A 20,731-nucleotide genomic window follows, 5' to 3' on the forward strand; every position below is an offset into this window, starting at 1 on the left:
GTTTATATGAATCCTATAATGCTACTACGCTCGGTTTTGTCTCATGTCATCCATTAAATCCAAGTAATCCAAATCTTTTTTTAGAGTCTCATTCCAAATTTTCCTAAATCTTCTTTTATCCCTTTTGGCTCTGAGCCTCACGTAAATTCGTAATCACCAATTCTAACAGATGGAATTTAACGGGTGGATGCAATTCACTTAGAAGACAAAGTGTATCACTGTTCGAATTATTCGTTGGCTGCAGTAGTTTTTGACAAAACAGTAACAAACAATAGCAGGCAAGGAGTAGTTTGCAGTGGACGAAGAGCATTCAAATTTACTTGACGTGGTTTATTTACTATATTTACAGTAAAAAATCAATAGAAAAAAATCCCTTCCCGGCGGACCGGGACTCTACGGCTGGGTCTCAGCGGATAGACAGCGAGAGTAGATGATTTTCTGGGTGGAAACAGTATGATGATACAGAGAAGATGAGGAACAACCAAATAAGAATGTATAATCTGCGGTGCCGATGTGAGAATTCAACGTGTGAGCTCACCATCAGTGCCGAAGTTGCTCTTTGGATGTGAGCTGAAAGGAATTTGATGGCCCGATCAGAACCCCACGAAAGAGCAGCCAGAGTGAAACAGATTAGCCACTGCAGTGCATTCAACTTCACACAGCTAGCTAGTCCTTTTCCGAACTCAACAACGATGACCTGCATTGTCAACACAGCCCCCAACGCCATCAGAAACCAATGGCTGTGGAGGACTACAACCAGCACTTCCTTTTTCACCAAGTCCATGGCACTGAACAGATTAAGGACCTGGCATAAGGTGAAGGTACTGAAAATCATGGTATTCCGGACGCCTTCATTCATGCTCGGCATGAAATGTAAGATCAGCAAGACGGAAACCTGATATGAAACTTGGACTGCTATGTTTCTCCAGATGACTTTGGTTATAAGCGACACGGTCCTCCCCTCAGGTCTTTGAATGTGTTCTAAGCTGCCTTGTAGCTCCATCACCATCATGAGGCCACCAAGAAGGCACATGATCAAGTTCACCCAAATCAAATGAACTGCTGTTAGAGGGGACTCTCCCGAATGCATTGTGGCGACTAGGGTTACAAGTAAACCGGATATGGAAGCGGTGAGCTGAAGTTGAGAGAACTGCTGAATGTTGTGGTAGGCACAAGCACCAGACTTGATAATCTTGCTTAAAAAACAGCCGCTGCTGATTATAAGATCGGCATTCTCTCTGGCCATCCCGGTTCTCCAGATATCGTGCACGATTCCTACATCAGCTTCTTTTAAGGTCAGAGTGTCGCGTACGGTCAAACCTCCACAGAATGCAACTATGCGACCTTTTTTCCTTAGCCCCTCCACCATGAGAAACTTGTCCTTGGGGATGGAACTTCCCATCACAGAGATCAAATCCACCGCATCCGGCCTTTCCATGGAATTGAGTCTTCGGAAAGCTTGACCTTCAATTTCCTTGTCATCTGAAGCAGGGGAGATCCCAAGTTCCGAAGCTGTATCTCTCACTATTGAGAGCTCATCCTCTGACACCAGTTTGATGCTTACTCCAGCTTCTCTAAGAGCTTCCACTGCCACTTTAAGCTCTTCTTGATATGGACATCTAAGACCGACAAATGCCAACAAAATCAACCCATCTTCTGCAAATTCTTCTGTTTTCTTGTACGCGTATGCAATCGGTCTCAGACCCTCCTCCTCCATCTTCTTGATCACCTGCTCAAGTTTTCTCTTCTGGTTTCCGATATTGTGACTTTCCCCTCTGTTATCATAGTAATGTGAACACATGCCTAATATTGTTGATGCATCTCCGTCGCAGTGAAGTTGCATAATCTGCTCATTCTCGATTTTCCTCACCAAGATTCCTCTACATTTCTTGTTAGAGCTCAATTGTCTTTCTTCAACGGTTTCAAATCTTCGATCCAATAATGCCACATTACTACCCCATCTGGTGTTCAGCCAAGAAATGAGCAGATCATTTGTTGGTGACGATGTAGCTGCGGTAGCTGAAATCCCCTGATGCAGTACCTCAAGAACTTGGTCAGTTTCCGAGTCCACTTCACCAATGCTTAAATCCTTTTCACCAATCCAAAATTCCTTGACCTCCGTCGGGTTGCACATTAACTCTGCAGTTGTTTCGATGCAGATGACATTTATGAGTCCTATGGTTACACAAGCTGATAGATTTCGTGGTACTGCCTGATTTTTGGCCGCCTTCTCGCTCCATTGAGAAAGGGCAACTGCAATCACAAAATGCATCCCATGTTGTATCCCTATTACTGCGGTTGCTAGAACACTTGCTAAAATGGAAATCTTTCCTTGAGGTTTCAAGAAGATCTTCTCAAAGGTCCTCATAATAAGATTCATTGAAACTTCCCCTTTCAGCTCTGGCCTCTCATTGTAGTTTTCGTGCTTCCTGAAGAATAGTAGGCGTATCAACATCACAAGCGCAATCAGTATCGAGACACAACATGCAAGATAATCCATACATGCATTCGGTTTGTCCATCAAAGCTTGTAGCAGTGTCTTCTCCTTTGGATTATGATCAGCCACCAAGCTCAGCATCTCAGCAAAAGTTGTATTAGCACTAATGGATGTAACAACCATGCGGCCGCGGCCCTTCACAACCATTGAACCCGAAAAAACAAATGGATTATTTTCACGATCAATTTTCGGTCTCAATACCTCATCCAGCACCAGTTCCTCATCATGATCTATGAACAAACCGTCAGCAGGAACACGGTCTCCTTCCTGCAAATGAACTATATCACCCACCACAATGCCAGATATGGTAATTGGTGTGCTACTTCGTTCAACATTCACCATCAGTTTGCTCCTATCCAGCAAGTGTTTCCGCGCCAGCTTTCTCTGATAGCGGTAGTTCCCCACAGAAGGGAAAGCAATAAGTAAGAGCGCTGCAATTAGTATGCCAACACCATCATGCCAGCCATACTTGACTCCTTGCGTCATGAATTCGATGGCGAATGAAAGCCCAGCTGAGAGCAAGAGGAAAAAAATCGTGTACTGATTGCACGCCTCAAACAAAAAGTACAAGAAACCTTTTGCATCAACTGGGGACTTGGTAACGTGCCATCCTTGTGGATTTTGACCACCATCAACGGCACCATCCTGCAAACAAGTACTTGATTATAATAAACTGAAGTAGAATCATTATGTATCAAGTACAAGATTATAGAAATAGTTATTTTCTACAGGGTTGCTTGCTACCTCAAATTGAGACCTAAGAAGTGGCAAGATGCCGTCAACACCACCAAGTCTGCGGAATGACTTCAAGTCCTTCTCCCTCACAATTCTGGCAACCTTGTTCGAAAACCTTTCCTGGAGAGGGATGTTAATCACATGGTCAGAGGCAGCATTAGGTGCCGTTGGTGCTGTTGCTAAAGGTTCATAACTAGAGGCTTTGCGCAGACGTGTGGTTTTCCTAATGCGTGATGAAAACAAAATGCCTAGAACAATACGTCTAAGCGAGGTTCCCCGGTGCTCGATGGTCTGTATAAGCAAGCCAGCAGTAAGAGAGGAGGCACCTTCAGTAGCTTGATACTCTGTATTTGGCTCAACGGCCATATTTCCTTGCGCCACAAGGAAATTAGAGAGATGATCAGACAAGAAATCGAGAAAATTTGATCTCTTGCAGCGGATTTGCAGCAAATGAGAGGTATAAAACAAGATTGGTAAGATGAGAATGTATGCAATTAGACTCCTCCTAAACTGGTTGTGAGTAATGTGCATAGCTAGTTAGCGGTAAACCACATATATATAGGCCATGGCTCCGAGTGAAATGAAAAGTATACCCCTCTTGCATGGAAAACAACCAGGAAACTACACATAGTCAATTACCAGGAAACTTTTCCTATCAAACCGGTGAGACAAATTTTCCTGGTAATTTACTATAGGTACAGTCTGAATGTGAAGAGAATTGGAAGGGTTTAAGTCTTTATATAGGCCATGGTCCGAGGGAAGCAACCAGGAAACTACACGTTGTAAATTGCCTGGAAAATTAATCTCCCTCAATTTTGTAGACTTACTTTGATGTCGAGTAGTTGGGAGCAGCCTCTCCATAAATGGGGGTAAGGCTAGCCGACATTCGCCTCTCCCAGACCCTGCGTAAAGCGGGAGCCTTGTGCACTGGGTACGACAAAAAACTTTGATGTCGAGTAGGAGGCTTATGTACGTCTTCTTTTTTTTAGTGTCGGACCTAATATGAGGTCATTGCTTAATGAAATATCTTAGTTGACAAACCTTGACAGTTTTTAACATTCCTTCATAGTTTCCTATAGTCACCCTAACAAATCTCTTACAGATCATTGAAGTTGTGGCATATGTTGGCAATAATCGACAAGTTCCTGCTAGGTGTTTGACGAGATGGCTCAATGAAGTTTTTTTTAGTCAAAATCATGATATGCATTATTTGAAAATCCGGGCTCTGTCATTGTTCATATTCACACTATATACATAAAGAACGTGTAACTCAAATAGTTATGAACGTACCGGAAGTCGGGTATTGAAAAACTGACATCGCATATGGATATCATATGCCTATTTCTCTGCGTTTTGTTTAAAAGTAAAACATTGTGATGGGAGTAGTGGCGGTTGGCCCTTGAGGTTGAGGACGCGGTGGCTGTGGAATATTGGCAAAAGTGGAGACCGTTCCCTGCGCTCAAGAGAGAAAAATACAATGTCTAGTTGTTTTTTTACTTTTTTCTTGCCCTAAAAAGGAGAGAAGAAATACAAATGAGTGTTGACAATTTTTGCTACATTGTTGAGGGGTTTTGCTAAGATTTTACACTCTGTTTGGATGAAGAAATTTAAGAATTTTAAAATAACGGAAACTGAAATGACGAGATTTATATTATAGAATATGTAAATTTTCATGTTTGGTTAACCAAAAAGAAGAATAAAATTGAATACGGAATTTGTTGTATTTAAACTCTCAATCATAGATTGAGAAATGACACTTATTTACATGGAATTTAAATTTAGAAATTGAAGGTCCAAATTTCAAGTTTTTTTCTACGCAAAAATTTTAAATTTCTATGTTTATGGAGTCAAACAAGGGAATTAGTGCATGTTAATTTATGAATTCTGACTTTTATTCAAATTCTAAGTTTATTTCTTTCATCCAAACATAGTGTTAATGTTGTTTTTGCTTTGATATGGCTTTGATATTATATTTAAAAAATAAAATAAAAACTAAGAGGAGGTTAGGAAGAGATCAAAGACAATTATGTGTTCTAAAAAGAGACCTGAATTTCTTTTTGTTGGAAGAATTAAAATTTTAAAAACAATATAATGTTAGCGGTTACTGTTTTTCTTATTGAAATTAACTTTTTTTTAAATATAAAATAGTAAGAGCGAATTTCAGAAACAGAATCTCAAATGCAAGGGTAAATGCTCTTAATAACTCAAACTTGAGCTACAATGACTGGCTGCAATGCAAAGTCAGCTAGTGAAGAAAAAAAAAACGGGTGAGGACTTGGGCCGGTGTGAATGTGAGAGAATTGGAAGGGGTTTCAGTCTTATCTATGGACCATGGGAAGCAACCAAGAAACTACACACTGTTAATTACCTAGAAATTAATCTCCTTGATTTTTATAAACTTAATTTGATGTCTGGTAGGAGGCTTATGTACGTCTTTTTTTCTTTTCTTTTTTCATCTTATTTAGAGGCGAAGCCAGTATAGTTATTGATTGTTCATGACCACAACTTAAAAATTCGAGATGTAACATGTAGGGGAAACTAAATTATAACATTCTCCTCCTACTTATTCCTCTTCTATTTTATTTTCCTACCATCCTTGTCTTTCCTTTCTCTCCTCTTGTGTGCAACTCTATTATGCACACCAAATGTTCAATGAAATGCCTTAGTTGACAAGTCTTAGCAGTCTTCAACATTCCTCCACAGTTTCCTATAACCACCCTCGACAAGTCTCTACAGATCATTGAAGTGGTTGGCAAATGTTTGTATAAGCCTTCGTCGTATGTTGGCAAGAATTGACAAGTTCTTGTTAGGTTAGGTGCTTGACGAGATGACCCAATGAAATTTTTTTTGGTCAAAATCATGACTCCATTATTTGAAAATCCGAACACCGTCACTGTTCCTATTCACGCTACATACGTTAAAATTTTATAACACAAGTAGCTAAGAGTGTTTATTATGTACCAGAAGTCTTTTATTTAAAAGCTGGCATCACATATGGAGATGCCTATTTCTCTATGTTTTGTGTAAAAGTAAAACATTGTGATGAGAGAAAGTGGTGGTTCGCCCCTTGAGGTTGAGGACGTGCTTGGAACGCGGTGGCTATGGAAAACAATGTCAGTAGTTACTGTTTTTCTTATTGAAATTTACTCTTTAAATATATAAAGAAGGAAAGAGAGAGGAAGGGACCAGGTGCAAGATGAGAGTTGGGAGAGAGATGAGAAGTGGATGGGAGGGAGAGAGGAGGTGGGGCCGGGTGGAGGAAGAGAGTGGGAGACAAGAGAGAGGTGAACGGAGAAGACTCGGAAGAGAGAGAGAGGTGGACTGAGGTGGACTAAGAATCTTTGAAACGGCCATGTTTTAGTTGTATTAAAGCATTCAACGGTACATTATGTAAGTAGTATTTTTCTTCACTTGTAAATAAGATGTCTTAGATTTGATTTTTGTCAAAAGTAAATTTGAATCACATTATTGTTAGCCCATTATGAGATTAATCTCACCATCTTCCCTTTTGTATAAATAATATTGTGTGTTAGAAAAAAGGAAAAAAGAAACATTCAACAATACATTATGTTACCTCATTTTTCTCATTAACCACTAATCAAACACAATTTTTTATTTTTTATTTTTGTGTCGTCAAGTAAATAACAAATATCCATATTCTATACTCTGTAAAAGTAAAATAAATGACAAAAACGTTGTTACGCCCCGATTTCGACATACGTCTAGGATCAACACGTGACATCACAAAAAAATTGTATCTAACATACTCCGCCTCCAGGATATTAGCAAAGCACAACTCAAGAATCGAATTGCATAGTAATTTTTCACATGCTTTATGGCTGCATCTAACCTCCTTGTTAGATTGCCTACGTACCCTATAAAGGGATCAAGCCATTCGTAGTTCACCTTCACTACACTCGAACAATCATCACATAAATCACTATGTCTCAACATAATACCACACAACAGGTGTGCAACATCCCAAGGAACATTTGATGAAGCGCAACTTAAATCTCTAGCCACATTGGTCAATGAGTCTAATCATAATGACAACAATCACAACCAACATCATTCCACAATCACATCAATCAATAACACATACCATACACTGAAATGTAGGGCTAGAGCGACACAGTTCAGCCGAAGCCTACATCTCTGAAGCTGAAATCAAATCCAAGGAACCAACAAGTCAAATGATGCGATTTCGGACCACTCAACGAAATCCATCAACATCGGGTTCCAGACCACTCAACGAAACCAAAACACCAAGTGGGATTCTAGACCACTCAACGGAAACCGAGGATACAATTCCAGACCACTCAACGGAATCGCGAAGTACAATGTATATTGATCCACTCAATGAAATTCAAGCTAGATACGATTCCGGACCACTTAACGGAATCGCGGATCACAAGGGATTCCGGACCTCTCAATGGAATCCAGACGGAGCAGGGAACCAGACCACTCAACGAAACCCCAGCGAAAACCCAGTTCCGAATCACTCAACGGAACTGAGCAAAAGTCCAAGAAATATAGCGATGCTCGAAGAAGAAGAAGACATGAAACAAGTACTCAAAATACAAAAGCTCAACGAAACAAGAAATGGAATAATGATACGATATGTGAAACAAGTCTCGAAGCAACAAACCCTATGACAATGGGTTCATGGTCCAATCCTAGACTTCACATTTCATCACATCAACCCAAACATACAAATTAGCCACACTCCACTACAAGTTCAATACACAAGTCAAATCACATAAAATGAACAAGCATATCACAATGTGATGCCATCAATACATAAATCGAGTACGTCAATCGAAGAAGACACGTCATCATGATGAGCCCAATAAGCTCCATGGAATCTCAACAACACTCTAAGATCAGCAACATGCTAGAAGAACTCGGGCTAGTTGACTAAAAAGCCAACCGTCGATCAATGTCGAGAATAAGGTCCACAACCCTAGAAATCTAAACCGAAAGATCAGCTTATCAAATTTCTGATCTGTAACTTCCCAAAGTCCACATATGCTTCTAGAACAACATACTAAAACTTCATTACGATCAAACGGTTGGATCTCCGCTAATCGCAAATTCAAGTGGCGGTCAACGTTTAATTTTACAAACTTAGAAATCCAATTCGGGAAGATCCGCAAGTCAATTTCCCGATATGTTAGTTCCTAATGCCATAAAATATTACGTATAACAACATATTAAATTTTGGTAACGATCTAATGGTCGGATCGTCGTTTACTACATAATTCAAGTGGAGGACCTTAATGGAATTAAGTTCAAACAACAGAATTTCATCAATCGGATGTCACATATGGATTCGGGGTATCAAATTTAGCCTAGAAAGACAGAGTTGGCTCACTGGTCATGCGTCGCCGCATGCGGCGGTTTCCAGCTAATGGAAACTTAATTTTCCGACGAACTCAAAAAATTACCAAATTTCCAAAAATGTAGAGCAAGTCAAGGGGAATAATTTTCATACCTGGGCCGAAGTCCAATTCGGCCGAGAAGTGGTCAAAAAACACCTCGATTCGTCGGGAACCCTAAAAATGGGTGTTTCTCAATTCGTCGAAATTGTAGCTCCGCCGCCCCCAAACTTGTTTGGGCTTTAATCTAGGCCTCAAGGAGAGTTGAACAAGGGTGGTGGTCGACGGTAGCACATGTAAAAACGGCGGAATTACCGCTGACACCCGTGAATCCCGTCGAGGTGTTTTCCACCAAAATAAAACCAAATTCCTTCTAATTTTAGGTGGAAATGGAAGAGGGAAGGGCTAGATGATGATTGGGAGTAATGGATTGGTCCAATTCGTCTAAAAAAATGGCGGAAAAACGACAGAAAGTCGCCGGAATAATGGGTCGGGTCGCACGATTTGGGTGAGGGATCCATGATCCAGTGCCTCATTCTTCTATCCCTTCCCCTCCATTATTCTCTTCCCCCGCCCATTGGTCACTCATTTTTCTTCCTTTTTTTTTTCCCCTTCTCCGGTTGGTCTCTCCCCCCTTCTCTGGTTGGTCTATCCCCCTTCTCCTTTTTTTTCCCTCCTTTCACCAAGACAAGGCTCCCACAAATTTGGAGCCTTCCATATTCATAGCAAAATGACTATTTTGCCCCTACCTTCGTTCATTTATAACTATTTCGTTATAACTCCAAATTCCATTCCATTCGCGCTCACGCATTCGTATCGACATGTACCATCCAAACATGTAAAGAAATCTACAAAAATATGTAAGAATAAAATACGACCACGTAGAATTCCGTTTAGTTCATTAAGGGTGTTTTCATCCTTTTACTTATCGAAAAAAAAATAGACGCCACAAATATACGCGTTGAAATTAATAATACGAAAAAATATGTAATTTTAAATAGTGAAATCTGGGGATAGGATTTCACACACGTTGTAAGCCTGTAATATTACAAAGAAAGTTGAAGTTCAAACCTCAAAACTACGTAAAAGCGGAAAGGCTCAAAATCATTTAAACTATTATGCAAGTCTTTAATTCCCCGACGTGAGTTCAAACTCTCAATAGATTAACTAATTGTTCTTTCTTTCTATACAAGGGAAGAAAATAGTATTACGCTCCAAAATGCACAATGCAAAATGTATGATTGCTCGACAACTCTCACCATGATACGTAAACTTATCATTATTCAATCCCCTATATAATGTTAAATAATCACACTTCATAACTAATTCATCTTCCACCTTCTAACTTCATTAAATTTGGAAGCTAATCTTCATTTCTTTATTCAATACACATTGAATTCAATGAGTTATCTAATCTAATCGAATGTTAGGAACTAAGCGTGTCCTATTCACAAATTTAATAAGAAAAATTAGTTAAAAATACTACAACCTCTAAGCGAGATAAAACACCATCAACACCACGAAATGGACGTCGGTTTCTAAGTCACAAAGGAAAATCTCAAATCCCCTAAAAAATTTAGGATATCAACTCCTTATAACTAATTCATCTTTTGCCTTTTTAGTTCAAACATGGTCAACTTAACAGCTTAATTAAAAAAAATTAGTTAAAATGGCATCAGATAGTAAATCGACAAATATATTGAAAGAAAACTCACTAACGTTCTTCAAATATATTTTTCCTACCAGAAAACCGGTATAGCATCAGATAGTATATCGACAAATATTCCTATAACTTCGTTGGAGAATTTCGCAAGGGTAAAAAGAAAGCGAAGTTTTAAACCATATGGACTAGTAACCTACGAATTTAGAGGTACGGGAGACCTCCGAAAACTCCTCACCGTGATTCATGCTAATCAACTGTGTTACTCCATAGGCACAGGACCTTCTTCGGTATCATCCTGTAAGCTACCCAACATGATTGCAGTCAGCATTAGCTTGCCTGCCTCGGAGTAATCTTTGTGTTGCATGAGTACGGCTTCCACAGAAGAAACTGTATCTTTCATGACTGTAGGCTCTGCAATTTCTTGTCTCAGCGGCAACACTTCCTCAAACCCTTCTCCAAAAGTTTCAGCTTCGGGTCCATAGCATCTGTTTGAAGCCTGGAAGAGCACGGTGTCTTTCAGGTTTTGCAAGGTTTCTTCATCACCCCACCCTTCGGATACTGATGCTTGATAGAGTTGACTCCAATCATCTTGATCAGCAGCGTTTCTCCAGCAATGCTCCAAAAGGTTTGCGTGGGTCTGACGGAAAGAGGAGCTGGTCCATGCAAAAACATCAAAAGCCCGCAATGAGAGCTCTGCGCTTTCACCTTCAAGGCACTGCTTGATAAGATCTTCTGGATGAAGTAGCTTTGTGTCAAGGCTTTGCTTTGTTTCATCATCAGGAAGGAGGTTTAGTATTTCTTCCTGCAAGAGATGATGCATCAGGTGAAGACCGACGGTGGATGAACAGAATCGAAAGGGATTCACATTCAACAGTTAATAGTTATTGAATAACGAAGCATACGAGATTGCAGAATGCAATTCACAAACTTTTCTTTGATCTTTATAAAAGAGGACAAACAACCTACAAAACACTACATGTAATGAATGATTCCACCGAGACCATTTGGGTTTGGTTGCCCAAGCACAGGAGTTCCGACACGAGAGCCTTGGAATTCAATAAAATGGAGATAAACAAATCAATTGGCGGTCACCAATAAACTTTCCTGGTGTTTCCCTCCCAGACTTTTGGGCAAGAACTGCCTTGATTTTTACATTCTTGGTCACCACTTCTGATTTCCCATAGCCCCATCTTAAGAAAAGGTTATCCCCTTTAATAAGTAGAGAGGGAGACGTGGAAAACTCTGTTATATTATAGGTAACCTAATAGTTACATATTTGTTGGGAAATACATCACTCAGAAAAAGCTAACAATCATTGACACGTGTTCCTTCTAATAATGCTGAGTGTATAGACCTTTGAAGTAATGTGAAATTGTGTCCTCGCCAGAAAAGGAATTTTGTTCAATAAGGACATACAAAGAACAAGACAAAACCTTCTCAACTTACTAAGCTTGAGTTAACTGCCCACGCAATTATCCAAATGACAAAATATGTAACATCACCATTTGGGAATCTGGCAGAGGTGCCATGACTAAAAGGAAATTTATGGAACTGCCACCAACCGTACAATACAAAGGGTGGATGGGGGAAGAGACACGGCACATGATTTGTTCCTGTTAACCTAATTCCAATCATAAAGGTAGAATCCCTACTCTTTTAATTTTTCTTTTTAACTAAGGTGTGATAATTCAAGATTAATTTACTAATTCTGATACTCGGATAACAAAAGCACTTAAAAGAAAGGAAAAATCAGGAAGACGCTTCAACTAAAAAAGTTAACAACAAAATTTATCTTTAAAACTCAACAGACCTGCAACTTTAGAATCTTCAAATCAGCCTCAATGCGCTTCACTTTGGTCTCACAATTAGCATCTTTACCTACACGTGAAGCAAATAATTATATAAAAGTTTACCTGTATAAATTCTCTAGCTATAACAGACATCTTACAGACTAAGATAAAACAAACAACAATAGCAAGTACTGTTCTTATATCTCCCCGTGCCCAAATAATATTTTGATCAAGCATCTCCAACACCCGAACAGCGACCCATGTAGCAATTCTTAATGCGCAGAAGTTTATACATAATAAAGAGGCATTTCGTAATCTTCTAATTGAAAGGGAAGCATACAAGAAGAGCCACAGTGAGCTTAAAGTCACTCAAGCGGCTTGACTTGATAATTTGTATAAATTACTAATATCAACTTGATTTTGCGACAAAATAAAACTTTTTTAAAAGAATAAGAAATTATGGAGTATGCAGTGTAAAGAAAAACACAAAATTCTGAAGATAGAAATTCTATAGAGAAACTATTTAGGGAAGACCGATGAACAAAACACACCTGCTATTGCAGCTATTTTTGAGAGATTCAAAAGACGCTTTCTGTCTGCCAGTTTTGGTAACATAGTCAGATACGTAGGACCAGTCCCCTCTTCAGCCTCGGAAATTGAGTTTTCGGCTTGAGAAAGAGCTAATTCATGAAGAGTTTCCGAAGCTGGGGAAAATTGATGAAGGTAAACTTCATGAAGCCACAGAAGGTCTTGATGATACTTTAAGAATATGGATAGCTCTTCATGAAACTCTTCCCCAAGCCTTAGAAGTTTGGAATATTGCCTCCTCAGATAGAGTTGTTTGAACACATAGTAACTGAACCCTCCATTAGGCCCCATGCTGTCGTGCTATATAAAATCATTTTCCGGAAAAAGGACAGACAACAAATAAGACAAGAAAATAATCATATCAAGCAATATCTTCAAAGCAAGGAAACCTATGTTTTTAAGTTTAAAACTAAATATAATAGTGAAAAACAAAAACTTAAAAGATGTTTTAAGTAGGACTAAACATTAAAAAAGATTAAACAAGTTGCAAAAGAAAACATGATTAGTCTCCAGTATAAGATAATTTCAAAGTAAATGTTCAAAATTGTGGCACCATTAACAGGTAAAGGAAAAGTTTTCAATGGATAATCAAAAGTCTACTGAAATGATCCAGTGCACAAGCACAGAATTACTGTTTAAACAGAGAAAATAAATAACATGGCAAAGAAATTGTAACAGCCCTACCATCAGATTTCTTAGTAGTCCAGAATCATTTAGATCACAGCATATTTTCCATAATGTACTGTAGCATTCATGCCGTTTTGCCATGGGCAACAAACATGACGAAAGCCTAGCAAGAATTTCTTCTTTTAGATCCTCAGTTCCTTCATTTAAATTCTGCAAAGAAAATAAATTCAAGGATAAATATTTATCCAGCATCAAGACCATAATGATGTTATTGAGTAAAAAATAAGAAAAAAATTGAAGACCTGATTCCCAGCTTCCACAGATTCCTTGACTTCTTGATAAAGGGTGTCCAGAAGTGCATCCCTCCTGTTCCAATACTCATCCAATAAGCCTTTGTGTTCACCTCCTTGTTCAACTTTAGCTGTGACAGCACCAGCATATGCCTCCAGCAAAACTTCAGCCAGCGCTTCCAGATGAGTATATAAATCTAATTTGGCAGACGCGTCAAGTTGAGATGCCTCCTTTAACAGCTGCAGCATGAGGGAAGCGAGGTGCCACATCCCATTGCGTACCACAGCTTGAGAATACCAAGGTGTCAAGCTCTCAGGTGGCGGATACCATAAGTGATGCTCACTTCTGTATTGCATGGCTGTACGAACTATAGTAACACATGCATTTGACAGTTCACAAGCTCTCTGAACCTGAATCTCAAATGGCTGCTCTGCACTTATTACATACTCTAGCTGTTTGTCTAAGCAATCGAAAACTTGTTCAAGATTTGAAACTTTACTGTAAAATACTTCAGCATTGTCCCTGTCCATCAGAAGAACAGTATTCCGGCGGGCTCGCTCACCAACTAACTGGATAAGATCCCAGAGAGCTCCTGATATTTGATTTTCTGGACTAGAACGGGATGGGCTACGTCCACGGGAGCGGTTATGGCTGATAATGTTCTGCAATTCCCTTAGTTGAATCATTCCAGCAAGCTTCTCACCATGTTCCAAGATAATTTGCAAAGAATGTCCTGCCAGAAAAAACAAATAAATAAAACAGAATCTAGGCTGGTCGACAGCACCCCACTGAACTGCCAATCGATATACTCCTCAATGAGTCTTCGACCTCCATGCTTTAGGAAATATGGTCATCTACAAACTAATTAATATACACTATGTCCAGTAGATATACTGATGAAAAATTAGCAGTTTAGCAAAACACCGAAAAATTTCCCAGGCAATAAAAAATTGGATAAAGAGATGCCCTTGTAATAAAATTTAACTGGACATTTGACAGCCTAAAACATGTTAATTGAGTGCTGTAAGCACACACGCAAGTAAATGTGGGTTTACGTATATCGTTAATGCATGAACTTTCAAGTTTCAATATGTGCCATGTCAACTGGAGATGGATTTGACATAAAAACATTATACATAGTCACTATAAAAGGCACAAGAACATACTCTGTCTTGAACACAGCTCCTCATGACATTTGGATAAAGCAAGAAACTGGAGAAACTTTGTATGCTTCTGTTGCTTATCCATGAGTTGGGAGGATACAACAGCCATTGCCAAAATCTCAGCTCCTCTAGTTGTTGTCCAGTGCTTAGCTAAAGTGTCAACAATTGATTTGCTCATTCGTGCAAAAACATTCGTCTCTCTATCCCTTTCGAATGCCCCAGATCTTTTTAGCTTTTCAAATGAGGCATCAACTTGCCCAGATAAATGATAATCTTGGAACAGCTGGCTAAGTAAAGTTTCTGATTCTTCATCTTGAGCAGTTTGACGTGCAGTTACAGTCACAGCCCCTTGTCTATCTCCAGCATCCCATGCTTCAGAAGTAGCCCTTCTAGGCGCAATATTGCCCAAAAATGAGAGGTTCTTTCTCTCTTCTTGTGCAGATCCTTCATTTGAGCTACCTTTACGTGACAAACTTCGTTGAGGAGGTTCAACCCCACCAAGTATAACAGCCTTCTCGGGTATTGCCCATATCCCTGCCTTCTCAGTAAGCACAACCCATGGCCCTTCTTCACCATCATCTGTAGATGGAAGAATTGAAGCATCTAGAACCTTTCCAGCATCATAAGGTAGGTCAAATTTATAGAGCCGTGTAGAATTTCTAAAGTAATGGGATACTGTTGCCGTCCCATCACCAGAAAGTATGATTGCTGATCCTTGAGGCTTACCTCCTACTCGCAGTTTCATGGAGAATAAGAAGTCTTCCTCTTCTACTCTTCCTTTTGGGATTATCACTTGGACAGGAGCTTTTTTCTCTAAACTAATTCCAGATTTGTATTGCATGGTCAAAAGAGAGTACTGTGTGTAGCTGGAACTACTACCCCGGTCCAGGCAGAAGGTGGCAACTAGAATGGTAGTCACTTTACCGTGATAGTCTACCTGCATATCAAGCGGCCAGATTCGCTTCTGCCCGGCCAAATCTTTCTTTATTCCCGAATCACCATCTGAGCCAATAATTTCATGAGACCAGAGCTTTGACACAATGAAATCAGCACCAAGTTCAATACTAAGGCATTGAATCTCACGATCTGTCAGAAGAAAAAACTGCCGGTTAGAGTCCTGAATTTGAAGATTTGGGAAACACCAGGTCAGTGACCTTGGATAGCCCTCACTTCCTAAAATTTGAACATTGTCACCCCCTAGGGAGGGAAGAGTTTGATCGTCCAGATATACTTTCTTGCGGCTAACACCAGAGGGGCTGCAATGAAACTGCCATAGCTGGCCATCAGAACTACAGGCAAGTGCAACGCACACATCCTGGGAATCAGGGACTGCAGAAGCAATCAAAGAGTTAAATGTACAAAACCCAGTCAAACTACCCCTCTGCCTGCTGATCAGTTGTTGCCGTTTTGGTGTGGTCTTCCTATCAATAGGTGAAGAATTCACCTCCAATTCATCAGCAGATGCAACACTAACAATGGGGTCAGTTCTCTCTTCAGCATAAATTTCAGGCCAGTACACAACAGCTCGAGTTTTCTTGTGACACAATACAATACCAGCGGAGCTACAATGTTTTACAACTTTCTTTGTTCTCGTGGACGCACTATCCCCATTCACAACACAAAGCAACCAACAGTTCCCACCACTCCTGCCAACATCCCCACCTTCAAAGACATTCAGAGGAATTTCAAGAACATTGCAATTCGTCGACACTGCAGGAGACAGATAACTCCACACAAAGAGTCTGTTTCCACATATAATCCATGCCAGGGACGTTCCCCTCTCCATTCCACCGGATACATATGCATCACCTGAAAGAAGACGAAAACCGAGCAAGTGTGTGAATATCATATACCCCCCTCAAATTAATCATTTCATTCAATAACCAAGCTCATTGAGTAAACCCTACTAACCATGAGCATGCTTCTGCAGCATATTGGCCTGTCCATCACGAACAACTTGCGGAAACTCTCCGACAAAGACGGGCTTAGTTTCATCCCCCTTTTCATTTTGGTTCGCCGGTAAAACCCTAACCAAATCCAAACGTTGAAAATCAACGATTACATCCACAAACATGACTCCGAAATCACCACATCCAATTGAAGCCAACAATCAATCCCACAACGTATTATCGACAAACCAATTTCAGAAATCCAATGAACCAACACATGATAAGATGAGTTACCTGGCGAGAACAGATAAGCGAGGAGCCCAGGGAGCCGGGGTGCCGGTGCTGGGCCGATTCGGGAAAGAGTTGTCCGAGCCGGGCCCGAGGTTCTCGGTGAGGGGCGTGGCCGGAGATCCTAGATCCCGGCGAGGGTTCGCATTGGGTCGCTTGGTTCCGGGAGAGAACATCGGTTTGGTTTTTGCTCGGCGAAGAAGAAGAATAAAAAAGCGAGGGAAAATTTGGGGGTTTTAGGGATACACTCTGAACTCAAAAAATGGAAATGAAGAGTGCGTGTCTTCACTCTTAAGTGAGCAGAAATTTGATGGTGGGCTCATCACCTGCGGTCGAGCTCACGATTTAAGAGGAATTACAACCGTTCATTTTATACAAGGGTAAGAAATGTTTTTGATACTCTCAAAAAAGTTATTTTACATTCTTTTTGAACAAACGATATTATCTACATTAATGAAGTGGAGAGTAGGCTAAGTTTTGCAATGGACTAGTCATAATAATGTGGTTCAAATTCGTCTTTAGCGAGAATCGAACATAAAACCTCTCACTTAGAAGTGAAGAAGAATACAACTAGATCGTAATACTAAGTAGGAAGTTATTTTGCACTTTGTTTCTAAATAAAAACTTTGGAGTGTATAATAAATTTTTCTAGAGTGTCGCAAACAACAACGCAATGACAGGGGAGTCCTGCTCTCTTAAGATCCTCGTTTTGAGTACTTGTGAGGACTAAACAGAAGATTATATAGTTTTGATCTAAAGGCTTAAAATATTTGACAACTTAATAAAACAAAACAAGAAAATCAATTATCTACTGGTTCATGGATTTTAAGTTGGTTTTGCTTTGTTGAGTTGTAAACTAATATAATCTTGTGATTAATATGCATTTCGTCATTACAAATCCTAAAAATAAGAACCTTAAGCGAGCATGATTGATGATAGGGAGGAGGATTGGTTAGGCCATATAGTGAGACAGCAACAAAATGGGTCAACTAACTAGATATTGAACTCAATGCCAATATAAAATGACATTGGCATCCATAAGAGTCGAAAAAAGAACATTTCATTTATAAATAAATAATAATACTACTAAATCATATTACTAGTTATTTATTTAATGAGAAACAATAAACGGTTATTATGTTCAAACCATACGGCAAAAGACCAAATGTGAGAAGACAAAATGAAAGTCGCTAGAATTCCTTTTTGAATAGCGCTTATTGTTTGTCCACATTTGATTAGTACAAGGGACCTTAGTACAATTGTTCAAGCCACCCAATCATGTCGGGGAAATGGGTTGGGTTCATTGAATTACGTACGAAATGGGTTGCGATGGGTTATAAATTTTAAAAAGTAAATTACATTTTCGTACCTTAGGTTTGGGGTTTATTTCAATTTCTTACAACATATTTAAAACATTTCACTTTCATACCTTAAGTACTATTTTATTTCAAAATAATATCTCCGTTACATTTTTCATCCATTGATCTGTTAAATGCTGACATGACTGCCAAATGTCTGCCACGTGGCAAATAAAATAATTATAAAAAAAACCTGAATTTTTTCAAAAAAAAAAAATTGAAACTCACATCTGCAAGAAGAAGAAGAAGAAGAGGGAGGAAGGGAGCTGGGTCGGGGTGAGGGGGAGGGTCGCGGGGGGGGGGTCTTCTTCTTCCTCATCTTCTTCATCTTCTTCTGGGTCGCTGGGGGGAGGAGGGACAATTTTTTTTTTCTTTCTTCCTCCCTTTTCTTCTTCTTCTTCTTATGGGTCGCGTGGGGGGGGGGGGGGGGGGGGGGTGGGGGGTGTGGAGGGACAATTTTTTTTTTCTTTTCTTCCTCCCTCTTCTTCTTCTTCTGGGTCGCTAGGGGAGCGGGGAGGGACAATTTTTTTTTTTTTCTTCTTCTTCTTGCAAATGTGGGTTTCAAAAAAAAAATTGGTTGAGAAAATTCAGGTTTAAAAAAAATATATATATATTTTATTTGCCATGTGGCAGACATTTGGCAGCCACGTGGTATGTATGTGGTAGTCACGTCAGCATTTAACAGATCAATGGATGGAAAATGTAACGGAGGTATAATTTGGAAATAAAATAGTACTTAAGGTATAAAAGTGAAATGTTTTAAAGAAGTTGTAAGAAATTGAAATAGATCCCAAACCTGAGGTATGAAAATGTAATTTACCCAATTTTAAAACTAATTTTATGATAGAACTCTATCAGTGTGTTTAGTAGATGGGTTGAATTGGATTGAAATATTATTAATTTGACTAAAACTCACCATCCACAAGTACAAAATTGTAGGGGTGGGCTCGAAAAGTTGCAAACCGAAAAATTGAACGAAAAAACTGAACCAATAACTAGTGGTTCGGTTTTGACTTTGATGGTTTAAAAACGAACCAAACCAAATGAGATATAAATTAATATTTTTTATTTATATAGGTTGGGTATTCATTTTCGAAACCCAATTGCAAGTCAACTATTACTCAACTTCAATTCAAGGTTACGTAAACCCAGGCCCAAATAAGTTGAAGACCTTATTCCCTAGATTTTTTGTCTTCATTTCCTCTCCAATTTCTATGTTAAAAAAAAAAAATGAAACCGAACCTAAATACAAATTGCAAAAACCAAACTAAATAGCAATTTTGGTTTGATTTTTTATTTTGGTAAAAAACCAAACCAGATGAAACTGAACCCACTCCTAAAAAATTCTTATACATACATGTATATTGGATAAGTACGTATAATTTAATAATTCTTAAACACGTGTGTATTTATACTTCATTTGAAAGAATTAAAATTTAACATGAAGTAAAATATTATGGTTCTTCAACACCAAATTCATATAATTTAAGTCTAATACAAAATGAACCTTGAATTTTCACTCATAATTGCACTAGATTTGAGAAATAAAAAAAATATGCAATTAGACCCAATCTGTGGAACCGCCCAACCCAACTCGCCTAAAAATAATTTAGGTCAGTTTGATTTGTCCCTTGGTTTGGATGGCAATGGATTTTAAATTCTTTTAACAATGTCAACCCGAGTTTTTTTTTTTTTTTTTTTTTTTTTTTTTTTTTGTGGGTAATATGTAGAACACCCCAAAGGCCAAAACTAACTCAATAAAGTATTACAAACAATTCGAGTCCTAGATACTCCAATCATATCATCAAATAAATAAGTTCCAATCCATTTAGCTGTATTTTCAAAATAATTGTACACAAGATTCATATTATAACTGAATTTGGCAAGGTCATCCGGCACAACGTTCTTCTCCGGATATATATGAACCAACTCGTAATTTGCTATGCATATTGGCAAAAAGGTGAAAATCGTTATCAATTATAGTGTCAGCTAAATTAACCAGTATAGTCGAGTCCGTCTCCAGACCAAGGCTTGAATACTTTGTTTACTGCAAAATTATTAAGAGCTCATTTGTAAATGCATTTAAAATGCCTGAATGTGTTTTTGGTGAAAATATTTTTTGAATCAATTTTTAATAAAAATGTAAGTAAATCCTAAAAAAGTACTTAAAGTGCTTTCTGGAGAAAACATATAATTAGTGCTTCTTGCTGAAAGCACTTAAAGTGTTTTTAAAACCCACAATATTTTCTCTAAAAGCATTTTCAGTCATTTTAAAAGCACTTTCAAATGAGTCCGAAGTTAAGTTTGGCATGCCGTATAAAGAATCAGATAGTATAAATAATACGGTAGAAGTTGTTTGGTGCTCATATGTACTAATTAAGCACTGAATAAATTAAACCGGTCCCACCATTTTAATACACATCACACGTACCCGCTAAGTTATACTCCCCAAAACCTCCGTATA

At 38.9% G+C, this 20,731-nt stretch overlaps 2 protein-coding genes across 2 annotated transcripts; both read right to left on the bottom strand.

Annotated features, from left to right (window-relative positions):
* Positions 1–289: 289 nt before the first annotated feature.
* LOC103405034 (calcium-transporting ATPase 12, plasma membrane-type-like) lies at positions 290–3,878 on the bottom strand. Its single transcript, XM_029097622.2, has 2 exons — positions 3,242–3,878; positions 290–3,142 (listed from the first exon to the last, which is right to left on the bottom strand). The coding sequence occupies exons 1-2, from the start codon at positions 3,761–3,763 to the stop codon at positions 407–409; spliced, it is 3,258 nt and encodes a 1,085-aa protein (XP_028953455.2). The 5' UTR covers positions 3,764–3,878; the 3' UTR covers positions 290–406.
* A 6,431-nt stretch (positions 3,879–10,309) lies between these two features.
* LOC103405006 (nuclear pore complex protein NUP133) lies at positions 10,310–17,186 on the bottom strand. The gene is made up of 8 exons (XM_008343977.4): positions 16,916–17,186; positions 16,644–16,759; positions 14,736–16,541; positions 13,581–14,302; positions 13,336–13,488; positions 12,615–12,951; positions 12,084–12,151; positions 10,310–11,075 (listed from the first exon to the last, which is right to left on the bottom strand). Exons 1-8 carry the CDS (start codon positions 17,083–17,085, stop codon positions 10,533–10,535), a joined length of 3,915 nt encoding a protein of 1,304 aa, XP_008342199.3. The 5' UTR covers positions 17,086–17,186; the 3' UTR covers positions 10,310–10,532.
* Positions 17,187–20,731: the final 3,545 nt, after the last annotated feature.

The sequence above is a fragment of the Malus domestica genome, chromosome 17 (genome assembly GCF_042453785.1).
Source record: "Malus domestica chromosome 17, GDT2T_hap1".
Classification (NCBI taxonomy): Eukaryota; Viridiplantae; Streptophyta; class Magnoliopsida; order Rosales; family Rosaceae; genus Malus; species Malus domestica.

Coding starts and splice junctions, on each gene's coding strand:
- LOC103405034 (XM_029097622.2), bottom strand. CDS start 3,763: ATGCACATTACTCACAACCAGTTTAGGAGGAGTCTAATTGCATACATT. Junction 3,143..3,241: donor TTCTTAGGTCTCAATTTGAG/GTAGCAAGCAAC, acceptor ACTTGTTTGCAG/GATGGTGCCGTTGATGGTGG.
- LOC103405006 (XM_008343977.4), bottom strand. CDS start 17,085: ATGTTCTCTCCCGGAACCAAGCGACCCAATGCGAACCCTCGCCGGGAT. Junction 13,489..13,580: donor CTGTGGAAGCTGGGAATCAG/GTCTTCAATTTT, acceptor TTTTCTTTGCAG/AATTTAAATGAAGGAACTGA. Junction 11,076..12,083: donor TGAAGATTCTAAAGTTGCAG/GTCTGTTGAGTT, acceptor CATCTCTTGCAG/GAAGAAATACTAAACCTCCT.